We start from the raw sequence: 22171 nt of genomic DNA, 5'->3' as shown, positions 1-22171 counted from the left end.
ATAATGAAATAAACTGTTTATGTATATTTACACATTTCAAATAAAACAGTATCCTAATACATATTGTAGTATATGTCACTAAAATGTTAAATCCATAATCATTTCATCACAAAACAAAATCATCCCTGTCTAACAGAGGACACAACACAACTTACTGAAGCACATGGACATTTGAAGGAGGGTTTTAGTAATATTTACAGTCCAAGAGGTATATATGCTGCCATGAATAATTTATTTCAACCATCAGCCATAAAAGTGAGAAACCCAGGTCAAGAAGTCATATTTACAAAATATTTTCACATGATTATTAAGAAACTATACAAATATCATCAGTCTGTTACTCAACCTCAAACATGTAAAAAACACATGCTGGTGGCAGGAAACAGAAACTAAGGAAGGAATTCTTCAACAAAAAAATGATCTTAGTGTAACAAGTCAACAGGTGACTTAATATGTCAAATACTAGTACGCCATTCAACATGTTCGTCATTGTGCCCCAAATATGTTCATAACACGTTGCAGATATTCCAAGACAGACTAATACCAATTTGATTGTTTAAGATTTTTCTTCATCACAATAGAAATACATTATTATCATGATAATTTACTTATATGTTAGCATACAGTATCTACATGGACAAGCATCAACCTGGTCTTGGTTCTCCTGTGTAACAGCATAAAGGATATGCCTGAAGATTTCAACCATGGAAGTAAATGCCCCAATGAATGACAAAAACATCGATCAGCCCCCACATTACTTGTACGATACCTAAACCTGAGGAAAATACATTTGAACTCAAGAACAAGCACTTCTTATCACATGATAAGCATGTAATACCAGTATTTATTGGCTAGGTACAGACTCAGGACAGATGAGGAACAGCTTAGAAAATCAGCACCAATGAAGACACAGTTGACTTAAGGATTACGTCCTTATTGTTTATTCAACACGACACTTCAGTACAGATGCTATTGACTTTATGACTGTACCACTTGCTTTGGATATGTACCGATATACCTGAGCTATCAAAGAATTTAGAAAAGGGTAATGAAATAACTTTGAAACATTGTGTATGCATAATAGGTATTGCTGTCAATGACACACCTTGTCATGAAAGAAGCTGAAACCCTGTCGGCTTTTGTCTTCATGAATTTAATCCTACTGCTTACTCCATGATTCTTTCACATAATACCAAAGGCAATGTCCATGTTATATACTGGAAGATCCATGTTGATATTTCCATCAGACTGCTCTTCCACCACCTCTAAATATCATGGCTAGCTAACACAAATTAACTCAAAAAATCATATACAAAAACAATCAGTTTAAGAATGAATTATAACAGATATTGATTTGCACAACACAATGATTAACATATAACAATACAGAAATATTTTCACACCACGGAACACAGCATATTAATGTGTGGAATAACACAAACAATCATAACAAAATATACTGTAACAGGAACATTCAATTCTGGAACAAACATCATTTTACTGAGAGCATCACAGACTTTAGTGAGGAACACTGACTTCTAACAATGTATTGACTTACACGACAAGGACTTCTACAGGTATTTTGACTAACAAGCGCAGGTCTTCCCGCAGTAAAACAAGGTTTTGTTAACCCTGTTATTATGATGAACATCTTTTACTCTTACTCTCAGATATAATTTCTCTTTGTACATCTTCTAAACACTCGCTGATTTGCAATGATAACTATTTTGACTTAGCTTTGTGCCAGACATCTTAAGACAAGTTGAAGCATCATAGTCTGAAAATTGCCACAAAAGCAACAACAAAGCATAATTTAAAATGGTAAGAAAATTCTGAGAACAAATTTCAACTTGTTGTGGCCATATCTGTGAATAATTGACATATTGTACAAATGAGAAAGTGAAATAAGAAAATTTCCGGGTATCACAATTTGTCATGATATCGCATGGCCTACAACAGATGTGGATATCATGATTAGGTTACTTCTTGGTCGGCTATCAGTAGGAAGAGTAGTAACAGACTTCTAATTTACAACAGTCTGAATCTCATAAAACTGTTTGTTGTTGGTTTGCACTGCATTAAGTGTTTGTGTATCTAATGATTGTACACAGATCTCTGAGCTCGCTGTTCAAAACGTGACTGCTGACATCATGATCACCTTGCTTTCAATGATATCCTTCAGCCACTTTTCCCTGAACCGAGACATCCCAGGTCTGAAAATACACAGATGATGATCACCATCATAATATAATCATAATGATATTGACAACAACAAAATTACCACAAATACCAGTGTATGAAATAAGGCTTGTCCGACCGCCCAGGACAGGCTAGATTTCTGACGGACGGTCAAAATTTACAGCAAGCCAGTCCAATGGTCTGGTAAAATTTTCAGCTGTCCCATACATCTGAGTAAATTCAACATATCTTGGTGTCTGGTCTGGTTAAATTCCATTTGGGCTGGTAACATTTTGAAGTTACCAGTGTTACAGTTAATAATTTGCCATGACAAAAGGTTTTAGACCCACATTGCATAACTCAACAACCAGCCTTTATATAGCTCTTACACAGTTCTCAAGCATTCTAACAAAGCTAGGATGCATCATAATTCTCTCAGAACACTATGGAATCATGTGGAACACATGACATGATGAAAGCCGGAAGTCAAAATAAATACAAGCCAGCCTATTAGGGAAGCAACTCTGAAGCGCTATCAAAATGGCGTGCCACTACAAATACTATTGCCATTGAACATATATGATGCGAGATGTGAGCCACAACCCATACTCAAAACTTTAAACATTGTAACCCAAAATAAGTATCACTTAATCAATGTGATATTACAAATTACAAAAAACACACTCTCATAACACCAGCCCTAGTGTCTGGCTCTAAGGTTTCTGGCTTATTTCAAACACTGCTAATACATTACATACATCACCCTGAAAGAATAACTCTGCACACCATAACTCAAGTATAAGGAGTTCAAAGCCAGGTGAGTGAGTGAGTTTAGTTTTATGTAGCTTTTAGCAATATTCCAGCAGTATCACAGTGGGGGACACCAGAAATGGGTTCACATATTGTACCCATATGGTGAATCAAGCCCCCGTCTTCGGCGTGACGAGCCAGTGCTTTAACCACTAGGCTACTCCATCACCCCTCAAAACCAGGTAAAAAGGTCAAAGGTGGCAACAAATAACAAGATTCCACAAAAACATATTAATACACATTCAATTTGTCTGATACCAGTAAATGTGTTTCTCACAAGTTATTTCACAAAAAAGGCTTGCCCCAAAAAAACAGACTGAGTAATCCATTGTAAATGTTATCAAAATAGGACAACATAAAACACTTTGAGAAATCATCTAGATTCAAGTATGAGCATAAATTTGCTGGCAAAGTTCTTTGTGGCTATCTGTCAACACTATAGACTGCAACTGACTGTGTGTATCCAGACATCACAACGATCTCGGCTCTCCTGGGGGTAAATCAATAGTACTCCACATGGCTGTACGCTTTGCCTACCTACAGACAGTGTTTGTTATGTTGCCAGAGCAACTGTTTCTGATTATCAATAAAGAAAGATCTACTGACAAATTTCATTTCATTTTGTGATATACCCAAAAAAAGATAATTTGTTTTGTTATATTTTTACAATAACATCACTCTGACATCACATGCTAAACAGGTCACATGAATACGCTAGTTGAAATACACGTAAATTTTATATGTTTTCTTTTCACTGAGTTTGTTTTCAATATGTTGAAATGGCTTAAATGTTACTGTTTTTACAATATTAAAACTGCATCTGAAGAGCATGTACAAGACAATACATATATAAATATCGATATATGAATAATTACTTCCTGACTTCAACTGTACTGAGAATAACTAAGCATGTAAGAGTTACCCCTCTTTGAATAGCTATCCACTACTGTGTTAACAATATGTGGCAGTGTATGGCATCGACTCATGAAACCAGTTTACTATTGATAATGTTTACTTTATTTTGATACAAGAAAATGAAAAGTAGGAAAATAATGTGCTGTGTTAAGATAGGAAATAATCAATCATTTCTTTAAAAATAGTCTAATCTTAAAGTGTGACATAATGGGATCGGTTTATATGCATGATACAGAAAGCAATGTATTAATAAGTCTCTGAATAACAAAATCTCAAATTCATATCATATTTCCCCACTTACCATATCACAAAAAACACACTCTAATCCATGGAAAAAACAAAGGTCAAACCCTTCATTTATAATTTTCATTCATAGAATCTGTTTACATAAAAATAACAATGGACACAAATGCTATCCCGTAGTGAGTGCCGGTCCTGCTGAACACATAAACTTAGGACATTGTAGAATGTTGGATTGATTGGAACTTATTAAATTGAAGCCTGTCACTAAGATTTATCAATATTTCTGAAGAAGTGTTTGGGCAGTCATGTCAGTTTTCCAACATGTAATCACTCAATCTCAGTTCACAAAAGGAAATCCAAATCATGTTGGTAATCAGTTTGATTGCTTTGTTTCCTCACTGTTGAAGATGATAATGAAAATGCTAGACATTATTCTTTCAGCAAATATGAAGTATTTATAAAGAACCTGCTAAATAAGACGTGAATGACAGCTTACTGAAAATCTAAAATTTCTTTTCATTCTTCTTGATATGTTTGAATGATATTTTATTCAATACTTACTTGTGAACAAGACGGTTTGTTTCAAAAACATAGAAAACTTCAACTGGGTAATTCTGGAAAAAAACAGGGAAATATGAGAACATGAGTGATGACATAGAATCCTGAGGATTGAGATGAGTAATGTTATCAGCTGAAGGCTTAAAGAATAGTGTAATGGTTAGTCTTGTCTTGCTTGACAATTATTAACAGGATATTGACGTTTCTACCACTGATAATATATGCTAATAAGAGTGTAAGTTACATTAAAAAATATTTCATGACTAGCATGATTACCCTGGGTTTTATCTTGGAGACGACGAACGTGAAATACACTGAAGCTGTTGCACGTGGAATGGGTTTCCTTCTTGTGGGTATACTCCATCGAACACGGAACTGGAAGCGTCTGTCAAACTCATGATCATCTTCACCCATAAAGTCAACACAGTACAGCCAGCTGTTCTCATACTCCCAGGTCTGTTGACAAAAATATTCATGTCATAAATCTAAGTGTTCAAACTTTGCTTACAAATTTCCTGAAATTATATTGGTCCTAAGGATATCATATTTCAAATCATGTCAGTGAATGAGTAATATAATGTTTCATGCCACTTTCAGAAGATTCAGAATAAATTTGAGAAACAAGTAGGCATCATCTTTTGTGTAGTAGATGATAGATATGACACACACTGTCACAGCTACTTGTGGAGGTTGATTTTGAAAGAATGATTTTGGGCTGATATCAGCATTATTTTTTTATACACTGATTAGCTTATTATCTTATTTACCATGGAACCATGCCAAGTAGGCTTGTCAGAGTGAGTGAGTGAGTATGGTTTTACACCGCTTTTAGCAATATTGCAGCAATATCAATGGCGGGGGACACCAGAAATGGGCTTCACACATTGTATCCATGTTGGGAATTGAACCTGGGTCTTTGGCATGACGAGTGAATGCTTTAACCACTAGACTACCCCAGAGCCTCGAGGTTTGTCAGAGGGATACACAAAGTATGTGATCTAGAATACCAGCTGTCAGACTTCCATTTTTTGTGCAAGTGTGGTGGCTGAGTGGGTTAGATTGCTGACCTTGTCTGCTGGTGATTAGGTGCCTCACTCTGAGATTGTGGGTTCAAATCTCTGGGTGGCACTCAACCTCAAAAAGCACTAGATACTGTACTTTACTGAGAAAATGTCATCCCAAATATAACAAGTGTTACATCTGACCACATTCTAAATGACATTGTGTATTCATACTATTGAAGAGTTTTGCAAACATAACAGACCGCAATGAATTCATTAATCTTCTTTTCTGCAGCATCAGGAGAAAATTCTTCTATTGTTAGCCATTTGATATTGTCAACTTCATAATCCTCCTCTCTGATTATTGTGGTCTCTCGTGAAGGAGGCAGCATATCAGACTTTTGGGAGTCGCTGGTTTTCTCTCGCTCAAAGACACCTGTCTCTAATCGTCTGAGTGCATTCTGTATGACCTCATCCACCATAGACTTAGCCTCACCGGCATATTCATCACCTGGCTCAGACATCTGTAATCATGGTAATAAAGGTTGGGGCTGAAGTATGTGATATTTCTTCCTTTACAATATGTAATGCATATCAAATATCATTACAAAAAGGTGCATAAATCTAAAGAATACTCCACATCTGTATTTGCTTTATGGAATTGTGGTTGTTATTTTTATTGTTGTTGTTGTTTTAGAAAATATTCATTGAACTAATCATTATTTACTGAGATTATTTGTTGGAAGGAAGCTCCATGATAGTGCTGTTAAACAAATTACTGGAAGGCTTAAGTCCAACAGTACTTCAATGAAAGACAAATGTGTTATGGCAGCTCCTCAGATCTGAGACATAATGATTGACATTGTCTGTTATCTGTACCTGGTGATTATTTGAGGTGCTACGAGGTCATAGAGGTCATAATGTCTCCGAAAAAGAGCTACTTGTGGCGCTGACACCCAAGTCACCCCATAACAATTTAGAGGTACACCTTAAGAATACAGAACAGACAGGAGAGGTACATTCTTATAGGACCCCCACAATATAGTACGATTTTACAGCATTTCTATGACGTAGAGATACATGTGATACATGTGAAATACATAGAGATACATGTGGACATGATACGAGGGGACGTGGGATCAAACTACATACCTTTCCTATATCGTGATTTCCAATATCAAGACGATAAGTGTTACAAAATCCAAGTTAAGCTGTATTGTGTTTACATCATGTAAGTCGCCATTTTGTACACTATGCTGTTGCCATGCCAAAGATTAACCAATAGAAAACCTTTGTACAAAGAGCAATAGTCAACCCGTTAAACATTGGCCACCCGTCACTACTAATATCCAATGAAATTAATTGTTAGAATGACGAACAGTACATCCATTTTCATTGGTTAAATATATACTTCATTCAAAGATGGCGGGGGAAATTGAAGGAAGTGCTCCACAAGCATCTGTCGAAACCAAAATAAACCTTGTAAGGTTGAGAGAACGAGTGAGGAGTTACATTGATAAGGTAACAAATACCCGAAATAGACATGCACCACTATCGAAGACATCAACGTTGCTCGACTGAGGTGGAGACAGTTGACACACGATCACAAATCTATCACTGGCATGATCATGTTTTCGAAAATGTAATGTTTAACGCTACATTCCAAAAGAAATGATGGTATGGCGATAGAAAAACAGATATTCAGCACATCAGGACAGTTTACTGGTCACAGAATGATTAGTGCTAAACTCCTTCTTTGGCTCTGGTTTTACTGATCATGCTGATTTCACGTGACGTGAGACTCGACAAGGTCCACAAAGTCAAGAATCTACATCGCGCGATGCAGGGTCATGGCTTGACTGTAGAATTCTTTAGTGGCTGTTTCAACCAACTCTTCTGACAGCCTTTGTGTCTCCTTTTCTCCTCAACTTTTAGATTATTTTTTTTTTTTATGTGTTTATTATAATGTGTGTAGCAAATTTGCTTTAGATATGACGTCATGTTTATGATAAAATTATGTATACAAGCAGAGACCATATAATCTATTATATGGTCTCTGATACAAGCAACTCTGGTAAGTTCGCGCATCCGGTAAGTCTGCGCAGCTGCAATAACGTACTTCCGTATCGAAGGTAAGCATCGTCTGCTACCACATTTACCATGTTTACGCTTGAAATCAGGACATTTCTACAAGGGACTGGCTTTTAACCACTAAAGCTAAGTACATAGGCATAACATGTTTTTTTTTAAAAAAATTAAAATAATTATGAACAAGACTGAATTATGAAAAACATCAATGTAAATACCTGTCACGCCCACCCACTTCGCTGACAAGTTCATGGTGACCTGTTGAATATTCATACAAGTACCCCGACACCTCCACGGCAAAATGTTGATTGCTCATGGAAGTAAATTCACAATAGCATGTATAAACTTTTGCAGTCAATAAACATGATAAAGTATGTACTAGCTTCACTGATTCACGTAATTAAGGACAAAAGGTTTTCGCTTTTGCCAACGTCCGCCATATTGTCTGAGCCGGATGTTATGCGCATCAGTTGCTGCGCAGAGTTACCGGACAGCAGGTGATGTCGTCAGAACGCTGGTAAGGTCAACTGTATGGCATAATGCAATGTTAGAATCTTGTAGTCGTCAATAAAACTTATATTTCTAGGTAAATATGATGCATACCAGCATGTTTATTCACGTAAACCACAAAAAATAAGAGACGTTAGTTGCCGTGTTGCGATTGATGTGCTTAGGTGCGCAGACTTACCGGACGGCATTGTATATCTACACATGTTTTCAGTGTTATATGGCTGGAATAAAGTGCAGCTAAGGATGGTATTTTTTCTGAAAAGACCCCTTAATTGGAAAGTAAATGTTAAATAGTCCTTTGAGTGTTAATTGCATAACAGCAGCTTAGAGACCGTTTTAATCTTCAATTTTTTAATGTATGTTCTATTGATTCAGTACATGTTTTCATAATGGAGCATATGACTTTGTGGATAACAACTTCTTGTTTATTATATAGAGCAGATGTAGATTCTAACACTATTATCGTTACCAGGTGATTTTTTCTCTCTAACGTCAAGAAGGCAGATCAATCATGTTGTAATAGTCAGTAGATTATTTAGTTTTGATAGATGGTTATCGAGTTATAAGCTGCTCATACAGTTCTTATTCATACTGATCCTTGTGAAAATATTGCTTTTCAGCACCACTATGATTCAGCATTGTTTTGGGCAGATAAGCTTGTATCACTGTCTGGAGGTAAGTAATAAACTCAAAAGTTCTTCGTCCTTTACATGTTTAGTACTTAATCTTGTTAATCCATGTATTTACGAGCTCATGTTATATAGTGTTGTTAGAGGTAAAGGAGCATCAGGCATGAAAGAGGAGTGACAAATACATAGTAGTGAATGCAGTTTGTCACAGACAAGTTGGGGCACTGCTGATCACACTTTGTTTTCTGAGAGATAGGAATAGGATTAATTTGGAGTTGACTATCCTCACCTCTGTTTACATTTTATTTGTTTATCCAACATAATCAGCTTCAAAGTTTTGTGGAAAATGTGGTTTAATACGAGGATTGCTGATACAATAAGCAGTTTCCTATTTAATTTCCTCTGACTATTGCTTGAACATTGTTTCTGTTCTGTTCTAATATTGGGTATGGTTTAATTGAGTGAGTGAGTTGGGTTTTTACTGCGCTTTTAGCAATATTCAAGCAATATCACGACGGGGGACACCAGAAATGGGCTTATGGTTTAATTGAACCAACAGTAGATCATGAGAGTAACGTGTGCACAGCTGATTGCTGTTGTAGTCTTTGTAATATGTGTTACATAGATGTGTTATGTTATGTTGATCTATATTCCGTCATTGATGGCTATTGCAACTGAGCATGTGGCTTATATTTAAAAAAATAATGTTGATTTTTATTTTTGTGGAACATCGAAAGTACTCAAATCAGAAATTAACAAATACTAAATACAATTCAACATGTACAGAAGAGCTGATAATTTCTGATTCACTGTATTTGAGTTCAGTGTAACACCTCCTTGGAGATGCTCAAATATCTCAGATATCAGTAGAGGAGGCTGTCATTGAAAAGTTGATTTGTTTTCTTAAAACCTATTTCAAAGTATATTTATGTTTTCTGTTCTCAATCCTGCAGGTTCTGTGGAAGATGTATATTGGTATGCTCAGACATTATACCTCACAGGCCAGTACCACCGTGCCTCACATCTATTGCGAAACAAGAAGTTAGACAAGGTGGGTTGTCTCCCTTTATGATTTATTTAGTTTTATGTTAAAACTTAGTCAGTGTCAATAAATAAAATGTTTTACTCTGATTAATATGTCTCTCTGTCAATATCCGACACATGCAGATATGACTCAAGTGTCCAAGTGGCTTTCCCTGACAACACTGAACAGGTAGCTTTGATAGTGGGTGGTATGGGAGATAGTGGTGTTCCGATTAATTGAAATAATCGAAGATTGGTTGAAGTGACCAAACGACCAAGCAATCGATCACATTTTCTCATAATCGAACACAAACGATTTTGGAACTGCTGTTTTAGTCTTTGAAACACTTGACGATGGAACATATCTTCGAGGTTGTCAGGGCCTGAAAACTTGTTTAATTCTTAGAAAACTCCCTTCACTAACTGAAAAGTCATGACTGAGTATTTCTTGAAGACCCCAGAAGGTTTATGTTCATGATATATCAACATCACTTTAAAGTAGCAAGGTGCATCATGTTATACATATCTGCAATAACAACCTGGATAGGAAAATCTGAAAATTCACGCTAACCAATTTTTATCGTTGATTGTTCGTTGGTAATGAAGCAATCATCAATTATGAGATTTCAACCAATTCCCAACACTAATGGGAGATACAGTATGTAATCACTATCAAAAGAAATTCGGATTTTATTGATTGTGAGAGACACATGAAACTGTTGGTGTAAAAATAAACCTGAAAATATCATTAGGGCAAATAAAGATTCAAACCAATGATTATTGGTTCCTGGCGTGCCCAAGGGACAAAACTCTGTGCAGGTTAACATGGTTAAGAAGCAAAATTTATAGCAATTGCAATGAAAAAAGTGGAATGAGAGGCTAAAGAATATTTACAATAAGAGGAGATAAGGGGAAAAATCATTCCAAAGAAGTCTATGTATACTCTATAAACTCAATAACCCAGCTCTTCAGAAATCATTCAGCAGGCACTTACAGACCTCGGTAGCCTCACAGGCAAATGAATTCAGCAGTATAGCAATATTGAAAATATTTATGTTGATTGTGTCAGACATTAAGTAATTTGAACCATGGAGCACTAACTCAGTGTCATGAACATTATCACGGTGTTTATAGTTTATAGCTTGATGATGCCAGCAATGATAGAAACAAACAGCAGTAATCTTGGCTGAAACGCTCATAAAATATTTGATAGTACAATGTTCTTGTCCGAAATGCTTATTAAAAGTTTGATAGTACAATGGTCTTGTCCGAAATGCTTATTAAAAGTTTGATAGTACAAAGTTCTTGTCAGAAATGCTTATTAAAAGTTTGATAGTACTATGTTCTTGTCAGAAATGCTTATTAAAAGTTTGATAGTACTATGTTCTTGTCAGAAATGCTTATTCAAAGTTTGATAGTACTATGTTCTTGTCAGAAATGCTTACTAAAAGTTTGATAGTACTTTTGTATTTGATAAATACTTTGAATGGCTCATTGATTCAGCATGTCATTTGGTAAGCTGACGTTTTCATTTTCATTGCAGACACATCCATCATGTCGATACCTTGCTGCTAAATGTCATGTAAGTATATGGCTTGATTTGTACACAGCTATTTTACACTAAGGGTATTCACAGCAGAACTCAGCTGGAAATGGTAGTTTTACTCCAGCCAGTCAGTAGTTGGAACAATGGTTTTGCTTTGTAATGCTTATCAGAGCTCTAATTTTTAACTAATCCTAACCTACTTACTTCCTGCACTTATTGCTTACGACTCGAAACGTGGCTGTGCCAGATGATTGATGTTAAAAGCGTAGACTGTGATCACTTCCTGGTCTCGGATAAACATCCGTCTGTGCACGCATCACCGGAAGGTGACGTCAGCCACCTCAGATTATTGCTTTTCGCACGCCTCACAAGACGTGTCGTTTGCCAGCTCGACTGATTTGTATCCTATTAATTGTGTTTATTGATAATAAACTGACTTTCGGGTGTTTTCCTTTTTTCTTCAGAGAGTGTACATATTACCCTTCTGTTTCTTCTTTTTTGTAGTACTGTTGTAGTGATGGTGTTTGTGATAAACACGGTAGTTTTCATCACTATTATCGGTCACTTCGCCATTCAGAACACGTGGCTTCGATGTGTTCACAGTGGCTTGTTCTTGGCTCATGCTTATTTGTTATACTATTATCGTATATTATTATTAAGCCTTAATTCTGGTCTCCAGTTTTTGTCAGTATTTTGTGAGACGTTTGTTCTCAATTATGCTGTTATACCCCGTTACTATTATACTGTTTCCCCGTGTGTTCCTCATTACTATTGTAATGTTTTTTCACCCTGTGTTTGCTTGGGGTTTCTACTATGTTGCAGTTTATATACTGCACACGCTGTACAGTTTGTAAGGCGGGGTATGTCATAAGTTCATTCATTCATACTGTTTGAATTGCACTTTTCCGTGTTTTTCCTCGTTTTTCACATGAATGAATATGCTTGTTGCGCTTTCTTAATATATCATCTTAACACCTTTTTTTTCGTCTATGAACTGCTGTTCATAACTGCAGCGCCTGTACGGCGCATCTACCACATCGACTACGACCTCAGCGTTCAGCAGCTGGTGTCAGCGTCTCTGTCGCAACACCTACCTGTCCCAGCTTCGTTCCTGACTACAGCAAATGTATGGTCTACCTGATCCAGCGTCTGTACGGTGCCTGTAAACCATACTTACTCACTCCAGAGCCTGTATAGCGTTTCCACAAGATCCAGCGCTTGTATGGCGCCTATAACACCATACTCACTTGCTCACTCCAGCGCCTGTCCGGCGGTTCTACCAGACCCAGTGCCTGTACGGCGCCTATAAAACGATCCTCACCTCAGCGCCTGTCCGGTTTTTCTACCAGATATAGCGCCTGTATGGCGCTACAAGCTGTACGGCGCCTCTTCGAGATCCAACGCCTATACAATCATACCCACTCACTCCAGCGTCTTGTCCGGCTTTTCTACCAGATGCAACCACCTGTATGGCGCCTCTACTTGATCTAGCGTCTATAAACCCATGCTCACTCAAGCAGGCAGACAGTGCAATGGAACAGTGTTGGACTCTGAATACTGTGTTCCAGCAGCGATATTACCAGATTCAGCACCTATATGATGCCTCCACTATATCCAGTGCCTCCGGTGTTTAACATACTGCGTCACCACCTGCAACATCTTCTAGGGTTCGGCAGCTGTTGGTTGCGCCACTGTCTCCGATGGCCCCTACGTCGGGAGACGAACACACCTTGCCCTCGGAGACTTCAACTATTATGGCGCCTAAGGCTGAAGCGTGGAGTTTACGCAATCCCTTGTTAAGAAATGAAGAGCGTGACAGTTTTCTTCGTACAGTGCGTCTTACAAGGCGTCAGTCTCAAGGGATGGCGACCCTTGATTTGGAACTCACAGGGATGTTTCATCCTATCTCAAACTTAGCTTCGGGCTATTAACACTCTCTCTCCAGACCTGACCTGAGATGAATCCGTACAGGATCGTCACCTCTCTTCTATGGTGACTTGGTAGTGGATGGTCCTCACTGTCCTTGGCGAACACTTATGGGCAGATCTCGCCAATGCATGTGTTATTTGAGGTCAAGGATTTCTCTCCCCTTTTCCGGTTGGGATTCAAAGTTTCAGTGGAATCTATCTGGCCAACCCTAATCCTTGACTACCATATTTAATAACGAGATCGAGGACGTTTATCGAACAGTGTGCGACTTTCCTCAGAGGGAGATAGCGTTGACGGCCTTCCAGCAAGTCCAACATCCCTCATCACATGAATCCAGTACTTACTATTGCCTCGATGCCACACTGTTAGGCGGGCTTGGAATCAGGCTCCAATCTGTGGCAGGGGCAAATGAAGCTCAAGATCCACACGACTGGACAATCCCTCCTCCAGAGCCCCTTGTATTATCCAAACACCCGTACATTGGTGACTACTGCACTTCTGACGTAATTGGTAATTTCTTGGGGGGTCCAAACCTGCGCTTTTACTTCAACAGCTCCATGGTTATTAACTCATATCATAATGCAGCAACAGTGATAAGTTGGTGATTTCACGTGTGCTCTGTGCCATATGGTCTAATTACAGCATTACAGCATGGACAGCAGGCGGTTTTCACCATACGTCTTTATACTAGCTGGGCTAATTAGCTGGGTTGACTTATCAACCGGGACGTTTCAGACCTTGTACCATCACACACACTGACGTACATTTGAAGCCTCTTTCAAGCAGACAAGATCCTCAGGTTTTTTTTTCTTGTAGTGGACTCACCCATAGATGTCATAGCTGCAGTCACCTTGACTGAGCGAGTTCCTCAGTACCTATGTTTAGGTCGGTGCCTACATGCAGAATTGAGGCGCCCCATTACTATATCTGATAATCTCAGGGTTTCGGTCATGAGATCAATCAGCAGTTTGGAGCTCTAGGCAGTGTTCCTCGCTATCCGTCACTGGGCCCATTATCTCCCGGGCAATTCTATTGTTGTGTGGTTTAACAAGAGTTTTACCGAGTTACTGTTTCCAGAAGTTCCGTCTGTTTTCCAGGAATAGCCGACACCCATGTCTGTCTGAGAACTCAGCATATTCCTGGTTGCAGGTACCTCTTAGCGGACGCTATATCGGGATCTGACAGAGTCGCTTTCACAGACTGAATGCTACACCAAGAGATACCGGTTTATGTGTCTCTGTCTCCGGATGGTCAGCCTGGGCAGTGGATGGCTTAAGCCTTTCCTGGGGGAGCTACACGCAAAATATGTGTCCTCCGGTCTTGCTTCCAAATGTTTTCGTCCCAATCAAGATTTAACAACTTGACTTTGACTATATTTAGTCGGTCCCAGATGACCAACCAGAGGTTGGTTTCCGATTTGAAGCAGTCTAGTGTCCAGTGCCCCTCTTCATCTAGCCAGATGGGGAAACATCCTATAGTGCATCCTCATACCACGCCAGAACGGTTCAATTAACACACTGCATCTGCAGGCGGCATTATGCGCCAAATACTTTTCAGCCAGAGCATTATTACTGCATTGCTGATGAACATTAGACTCCCATCAGGCACATGTATAACAAGGGGCAGTCGTTCGAGCAGTTGTGTTGCCACAAAGCAGGATCCGCTGAATACACACACACCCTGTTTTAGCAGTTTCCCTGCTGTATTTTTAGATGGAAGGCGTTTCAGGAGGGACATGGCTGCCACTTCTGTTAGTGGCAATTCCCTTCGTTTTAGCAGTCCCCATTGGCAGGAGTTACCGTCCATGCTTCGTTTCTTTAGCACTTGTGTACCCAAGCTGCGGGGCGATGGGGTAGCCTAATGGTTAAAGCGTTGGCTCGTCACGCCGAAGACCCGGGTTCGAATCCCCACATGGGCACAATGTGTTAAGCCCATTTCTGGTGTCCCCCGCCGGGATGTTGCTGGAATATTGCTAAAAGCGGCGTAAAACCAAACTCAGTCAGTCAGTCAGTCAGTGTACCCAAGCTGCAGTTTTGACCACCGGCCAGGACTCTCAACATGGTCCTGGACCGCCTATGCGTTATGTCTTACAAGTCACTCACGAACACTTCCCTTGCAGACTTGCACAGCGATAGCGACAAGGGTCATACGTTTGGTGCGCTTGGTGTTAATTGGATCCAGTTTAAACGACGCAGTCATGGTTCTGTACCTCTGGGTATTTTATGGGGATTTCATCACTACACACCCGTTGCCAGCTAGGGCGAAATGATCGATGGTTCTCTATTTCGCCCTTATCGTCTGTTGTCGGCGTGAAGACGTTCGTGTGTTCCTCTTGTGTTCAGCTGGTGTACTCAGTTTGTACATTAAGCGAACTCAAGCCGTCAGAGGCATGTTAGCAAAACCCTGAGTGTTTTTTTGGATACTGACTTCCATTATTCATGCGTATAATGCGGCTGGTCTGGTTTCCCCTACATCTACGTCAACCTCCAGTACTTCGCACACTCGCCTCTACTATGGCACTTCACTGTAACTGTACAGCGGCATTGATAATGCAAGAGTGTTTCTAGAAGTCGGACACAGTCTCCGCCAATCAGTGTCCACACCATATGTGTCCAACGCTTCGGACCATTGGTGCCAGACCAGCACCTCAACAATCCCCAAAGGATGTCACATCCTACATTGTTGTTTGCAATGAAGCATGACGATGTCGTGTGTGGAATGAGTTGTTTTGAGCAAAACAACTGGGTATGTCAGTTAAGGAGTAACACCTGGATAGACTCGGGTCCATGCTTCTTACTGCATTCCCTAAAGCTAATAACGCTTCAAAAATCATGTGGCCTTTTCCATTTAAGCGTACATGGCTTACATGCGAAATACCACTGAGATGTACCAATGAGAAGCCTGCATTTGATAAGTATAAAGATTCGTAAAGAAATACAGAAAAACAAACTACAAGATAATTAGGCAGAGCGTTGTTCAAGTTTTGGGCTTTTGAGTATTTTTTGGAATTTTGCAGCTCAAAAGTAATTTTGTAATACTGACAGAATATTTTGTAATACACAGTCTATCTGGAGCTCTGGTTTATACTGTAGGTCTATAAACATGATGAACAAGGGAAGCAGTTTGATATAGAAATAACAAAATCAGTCTAAAGTCAGGCAATTGAAGATGTTCATGTTTTATAATTCATTCTTTAAAGGCTGATAAAATGTGTACTGATTAACTGAAGTTGCTGAGATGCAGTTTGTCACTATTAGCCCAGCGGATAAGTGCAGTTTTTTCACTGAATTGTGCACTTTGTGTTACAAGCATGAAATCTGGCATGATTGTAGCTTATACCATTCTTATTAAATAAAGATCGAGAGGCCTCGCAGATTTTATATATTTTTCATATTTTTGGGGGAAAAAGTGAAAAATGATAATTTGTTCTACTATTTTAATCATAATTTTTTTGTAATTCTCCAATTCTCCAACATCATATATCAAATTGTAGACAATTCATAGCTGATTATTTTCCATATATACATGTCTTCTGTATCTTTAATGGTTAGGTCTATGGAAGTTAATTTATATCATGATAACCCGAAAAAGGGAAAATTGACGGACATTTTTCAAAATGGCCGCCATATCGACTACAACAGTAAAATAAGTATGAGATCATCCAATGATCTAACATTTTTTCATTATTTCTTTGAAAATTCAAAACGAAAAGCCTCGCAGATTTTGGCCATTTTATTTTTAAAAATGGGGGAAGGAGAGTGTGTGTGTGGGGGTGTGTGTGTGTAATTTTTCAACATATTTTACCTTAAGTAAGTCATAGATTTCCAAATCCTAATAAATTATGTATTAAGAATATTGCAGAACAGATGAAAGTTTTGAAGGAATATATACTCATGCCAATAATGGTTGTCACCCCTCCCCACTCCAACCCCCACACACACCTCACACCCCAGCCCACACACCCTCTCCAATTAAAACAATTGAAGGGGTGACAACCATTATTGGCATGAGTATATCAGAAGATTTACTTACATGTATAATGTATGAGGTTGGTTGCCTATGGATCACTTATAAAAACCATATCAAAATCAACCCAAACATGTTCGATTTCAACATCAATGCCAAAGTAGCTATTTCAACATTCTGTGGCAGGTTACTCATTTATGTCTTGAGTGGAATTGTATCTAGCTTGACTGAATTAGAAAATCGTCTCCTCCACATTTGCACAGTGCAGTGCACTTTAGAGCTGCTTTGGACCGGTTTGAACATTTTTACACAGTATTTATCATTATTATTATTATATTATAGGATATTTATATAACGCACATATCAAGAAACTGATACATGCTCAAGGCTTGGTTTTTCCCCTTGATCATTGGATGTCAATCTCAACGCACATTGTATTACCAATCTCAACTCTTGCAGCCACTTGGCACCAAGTTATTGCGGCTTTCGCGATCCTTACGAGGGACCCATTCACAGCTTGGTGGACTGGGACACATAGTCACAGCACCTTGTACAGGTTTACTGCACGTTGCTGTACCTGCAACTAGGTAATTGGACGTATTCATGTGGCCGCCATCTTGTCATTTACCAACAGATTCATGGGTTCTTTTGAGTGCACCGGGTTGTGTACTGTACACTAGGGGTTGTGACAACACTTAAAGAGTCTGCACAGAAAGTTGACTCCTAGGTTTTTACAGCTGGTTACAGGTGGCCTCGATCCCGGCAAGCTTGCTGGATCACTAGCCTGGTGCCTAAGACAGCTCGCCCACCATGCTCCCCAGCTCGCCCACAATGCATTTCAGCAATTCCTGGCAGCTCTTTGATGCCTTCAGAAGACTTGAAAATAGAGGTACAAGCTCTCCCTGAGAAGGTTTTTGCCAGCCCCTATCCAGAAGGCTTTGTAGCTCCTGTGATTTCATCAGGGATTGCCCCAAAACATATGCCCCCGGATATACAGCTCTCTATATGTTGGATCAAAGCTGATTCTGTTGGGGGTATATTGTTCAATGTTCTCCCATCGTGGGGAACAAATGCTTCCTGCTTCATTCACTTCCATGTGGTTGCTTGCTCTGTCAGCAGCACAACAAATCTCTCAAGCTGATGAATCTATGCATTAGTGATTTCAAGTGGTGGACGAGCGAGGGAAATAAAGGTGCCTGAAATTTCAGTAAGCGCTTTCCATCCATTCCACGAGGTCTGCTTTCCAATTCTACCAAGGATGACACACTGTCACTTCCTGTGAAGCTGTGAAACATTGGTAGGGGTCAAGAGCCTGTTGCAGCTATGGCCAACACAACCACATTTGTGTCAACAGTATGAATGTAAAATTTCTACCATAAAGACAAGATATATACAGACGAAGTCAAGGGATGGAAACCTGAATGACTTTTTCAGACATGAATATCACTCTTATGTACCATCTATATCTCATCAAGGTTCTCTACGTCCAAGCACAAAATCAGCTCTTCTCAATTGCTCTGAAGATATTTCACCACAAACTGACTCAAAACCAGATGTTGACGATCAATCCTTGATGGAGTCGCAGTAATAAACATGCTAAAACCCGCAGCTCAAATATGGATATTTTATAATATGTTCTTGAAATACTTGCATACACCTCTGAACTCCAATCAGAGAATGTATGTTGTTTGGGACAAATATCAACATAACGTAAAAATCCAGTGCAAGAACAAAAAAGAGGAAGTGCAAAAGGACGACGAGTGGAAGCCAATTCATGTGTTCCTCAGAACTGACAAGTTTTATGAGGTGTGATGCCAACAAGAAAGAACTTTTTGCTATACAAATATCCTATAATATGCTAATAATAATAAATAATGTGTAAAAAATGTTCAAACCGGCCCAAGTATGTAAGAGCAGCTCTAAAGTGCACTACATTGTGCAAATGTGGAAGAGACTAATTGATTTTCTAATTCAGTCAAGCTAGATACAATTCCACTCAAGAGCTAATTGAGTAACCTGCCACAGATTGTTCAATATAGCTACGCTGACATTGATGTTGAAATCAAACATGTTTGCGTTGAATTTGATATGTTTTTTATAGGTGATCTATAGGCAACCAAACTCGTACATTATACATAGAGAATCTCACCCAAGTGTCTACTGATATCAATCATATCAACACGATTTGATAAAGGTACAAATTTTATTTTTACCTTTATCAACGAGTGTTGATATAATTGATGTCAGTAGACACGAGGGTGAGATTCTATTTATCATAAAAAATCATCCTTCATAACTTTTCAATGAAAACTGTAAATCGCTTCAACACTGTACTACTACCGATAGACTTGCAGTGCAGCGATGTCATAGGATTGTGACGTCATCAGTTCATGACGCCATAGCATTGTCAGAGCATTGTACAAAATCAGAGCATTGTACTGTCAAAACGATATCTCCTAGGAGATATCATATGATCTCACACAAGCCGATATCTCCTGTGGAGGTGAGGTGAGGTGAAATTGGGTTTAACGTTGTGCTTGAGAATGTTTCAGCCCTATGACGACGTGCATGCGCAGTGTATGTGCGGCTGCTTGTACTAGCCCAGACTGAAGCTAGTTTTATAGTGCTAGCCCACTGAGATACCATGCCGCAGTGAAGCATGAATACCCCACTCAGACACATTATACTGACTCGAAAGCCAACCAGTCCTTATTGTACCCATTAATGCCGAGCCTGGCAGGGACCAACAAGTACCATATTTTAATGCCTTTTGGTATGACGCGGTCGGGGATCGAACCCGCGACGTTCCACTCTTCGGGCGGACGCTCTAACCACTACACCACGGAGGCGGTCATCTCCTGTGGAACACAGTTTTGGATGATAAATGTAAATCTTCTGAAATATCCCTTCAAATAAACTTTCATCTGTTCTCGCAATATTCTTGATACATAATTTATTAGGATTTAAAATTGAGTTGAGATAAAAAAATTCGGAAAATTCATGAAATGAAAAATGGCCAAAATCTGCGAGGCTTCTCGTTTTGAATTTGCAAAGAAATGATAAAAAAATGTTAGATCATGGGATGATCTCATACTTATTTCACTGTTGTAGTCTATATGGTGGCCATTTTGAAAAATGTCCGTCAAATTTCCTTTTTTCGGGTTATCATGATATAAATTGACTTCCATAGACCTAACCATTAAAGATAGACAAGACATGTATATACGGAAAATGATCAGCTATGAATTTTCTACAATTTGATATATGATGTTTGAGAATTGGAGAATATTAGAAAAAGTTATGATTAAAATAGTAGAAAAAATTATCATTTTTCACTTTTTTCCCCCAAAATATCAAAAATATACAAAATCTGCGAGGCCTCTCGATCTTTATTTAATAAGAATGGTATAAGCTACAATCATGCCAAATTTCATGCTTGTAACACAAAGTGCACAATTTGATCACTTATCCGCTGGGCTATATCTGGGTCCAGTAACCAGGTGCAAGATTGAGGACTCTCTGTTCTTGTTGTTTCAGTACGAGTGCCGGGAGTGGCAGGAAGCACTCAACATCCTCGACATGGTGGATAACACTCACTCACTCAACACAGCGCCACCTAGGTTCAACCTCACAGATGCTGAGACAAACCTTCTTATTAAAGATGTAAGTTCAAATTCTATCTTAAATGTTATATAAAGAGGCAAATAAGTAGTTATTCTTTATTTAGGAAAAATGTATGGATGATATTACCATCATCTCGCAAGCTTGAGTAATAGCTGATTCATCTGATAGCTGTGAAGATCCAGATTTGAATTGGTCATCGCACTTGTTGTTAGAGGCAACTGTTAGGATTGGACTCGCTGACTTGGGTGAGGCATGTCATCGTATCCCCAGTGTGTAGATTGATGCTCATGATGTCGGTCACCCAGACTCAACGGTTTACAAGCCACCGTCATGTGACAGCAGTGTTGCTAGTTCGGCATTAAACAACGTCACAAAAATTGAGGAAACACATATTTGTTTTATTGAGAATGTCAACTAAGTGTCATTTAGTATGAAGTAAATTGAGAACATTCATGTGAACGCACCACTTGTATGAGGTGGTGAATAGCTGCGCGTGACTATCCAACACCTTATACGAGTTTGTGTTTGTTCTCCATGTTTGGTTCTGTTCGAACATTCTGTCCATCATATATTATATATATTAAGCTTTTATCAAGACATGAGAATGAAATTATAGGTATCATCCAAAATCAATTTTCCGACATATTCTGTTTGTAATATCACAAAAAAGTAATATAAATAATTGTCTGATCTATCAGTCTATCAGTTTTCGTTTATTGTTGCCAGTCTGAAAACTCAGTGAACCTACTCCGAGGTAAAATTTACGAAGCAATGGATAACCGACAACAGGCAGCAGTCTGCTTCCAGGAGGCACTGAAGCAAGATGTCTACTGCTACGAAGCATTCGACCTCCTCGTCAACCATCACATGCTGACGGCAGAGGAAGGTAGGAGTTATCTCCCTTCTATCTTTGTTACAGCTTTTTATTTCACTCTTGAAAACTACTGTGGCATATGAATCGTTTATTCTGTTTGAGAATGTTTGATATTGTATTGTCTGCTAATCTATTCCCATGGACATGTCAAAGTGGGGCTGTTGGGTAAGTCTCGCGCTGACCGACGTGAATATAGAAACAGGTGTTGACAGTGGCTTGGCGATTGTTTAGACAGGCATTATCACAGACAAACCAGTGGTTAATATCTTGTATATAC

General features: G+C 38.9%; 2 protein-coding genes across 2 annotated transcripts in view; one reads left to right on the top strand and one right to left on the bottom strand.

Annotated features, from left to right (window-relative positions):
* Positions 1-6967, bottom strand: LOC124253458 (A-kinase anchor protein 14-like). The gene is made up of 5 exons (XM_046687234.1): positions 6858-6967; positions 5969-6229; positions 4981-5160; positions 4708-4760; positions 1-2213 (listed from the first exon to the last, which is right to left on the bottom strand). The coding sequence occupies exons 2-5, from the start codon at positions 6227-6229 to the stop codon at positions 2129-2131; spliced, it is 579 nt and encodes a 192-aa protein (XP_046543190.1). The 5' UTR covers positions 6858-6967; the 3' UTR covers positions 1-2128.
* Positions 6968-7127: 160 nt separating this feature from the next.
* Positions 7128-22171, top strand: part of LOC124253465 (cell division cycle protein 16 homolog) — a 55172-nt gene continuing 40128 nt past the window's right edge. Inside the window, exons 1-6 of the mRNA XM_046687246.1 lie at positions 7128-7226; positions 8924-8978; positions 9886-9983; positions 11499-11537; positions 20934-21059; positions 21747-21906. Coding sequence (XP_046543202.1) covers positions 7128-7226; positions 8924-8978; positions 9886-9983; positions 11499-11537; positions 20934-21059; positions 21747-21906 — 577 coding nt within the window. The remainder of the gene's footprint in view (positions 7227-8923; positions 8979-9885; positions 9984-11498; positions 11538-20933; positions 21060-21746; positions 21907-22171) is intronic.

This window comes from Haliotis rubra, unplaced genomic scaffold (assembly GCF_003918875.1).
Source record: "Haliotis rubra isolate DU_JTF1 unplaced genomic scaffold, ASM391887v1 Scf540, whole genome shotgun sequence".
In the NCBI taxonomy this organism is placed as follows: domain Eukaryota; kingdom Metazoa; phylum Mollusca; class Gastropoda; order Lepetellida; family Haliotidae; genus Haliotis; species Haliotis rubra.
Note: the sequence above shows the minus strand (reverse complement) of the source record. Positions and strands in the feature narration are given on the sequence as shown.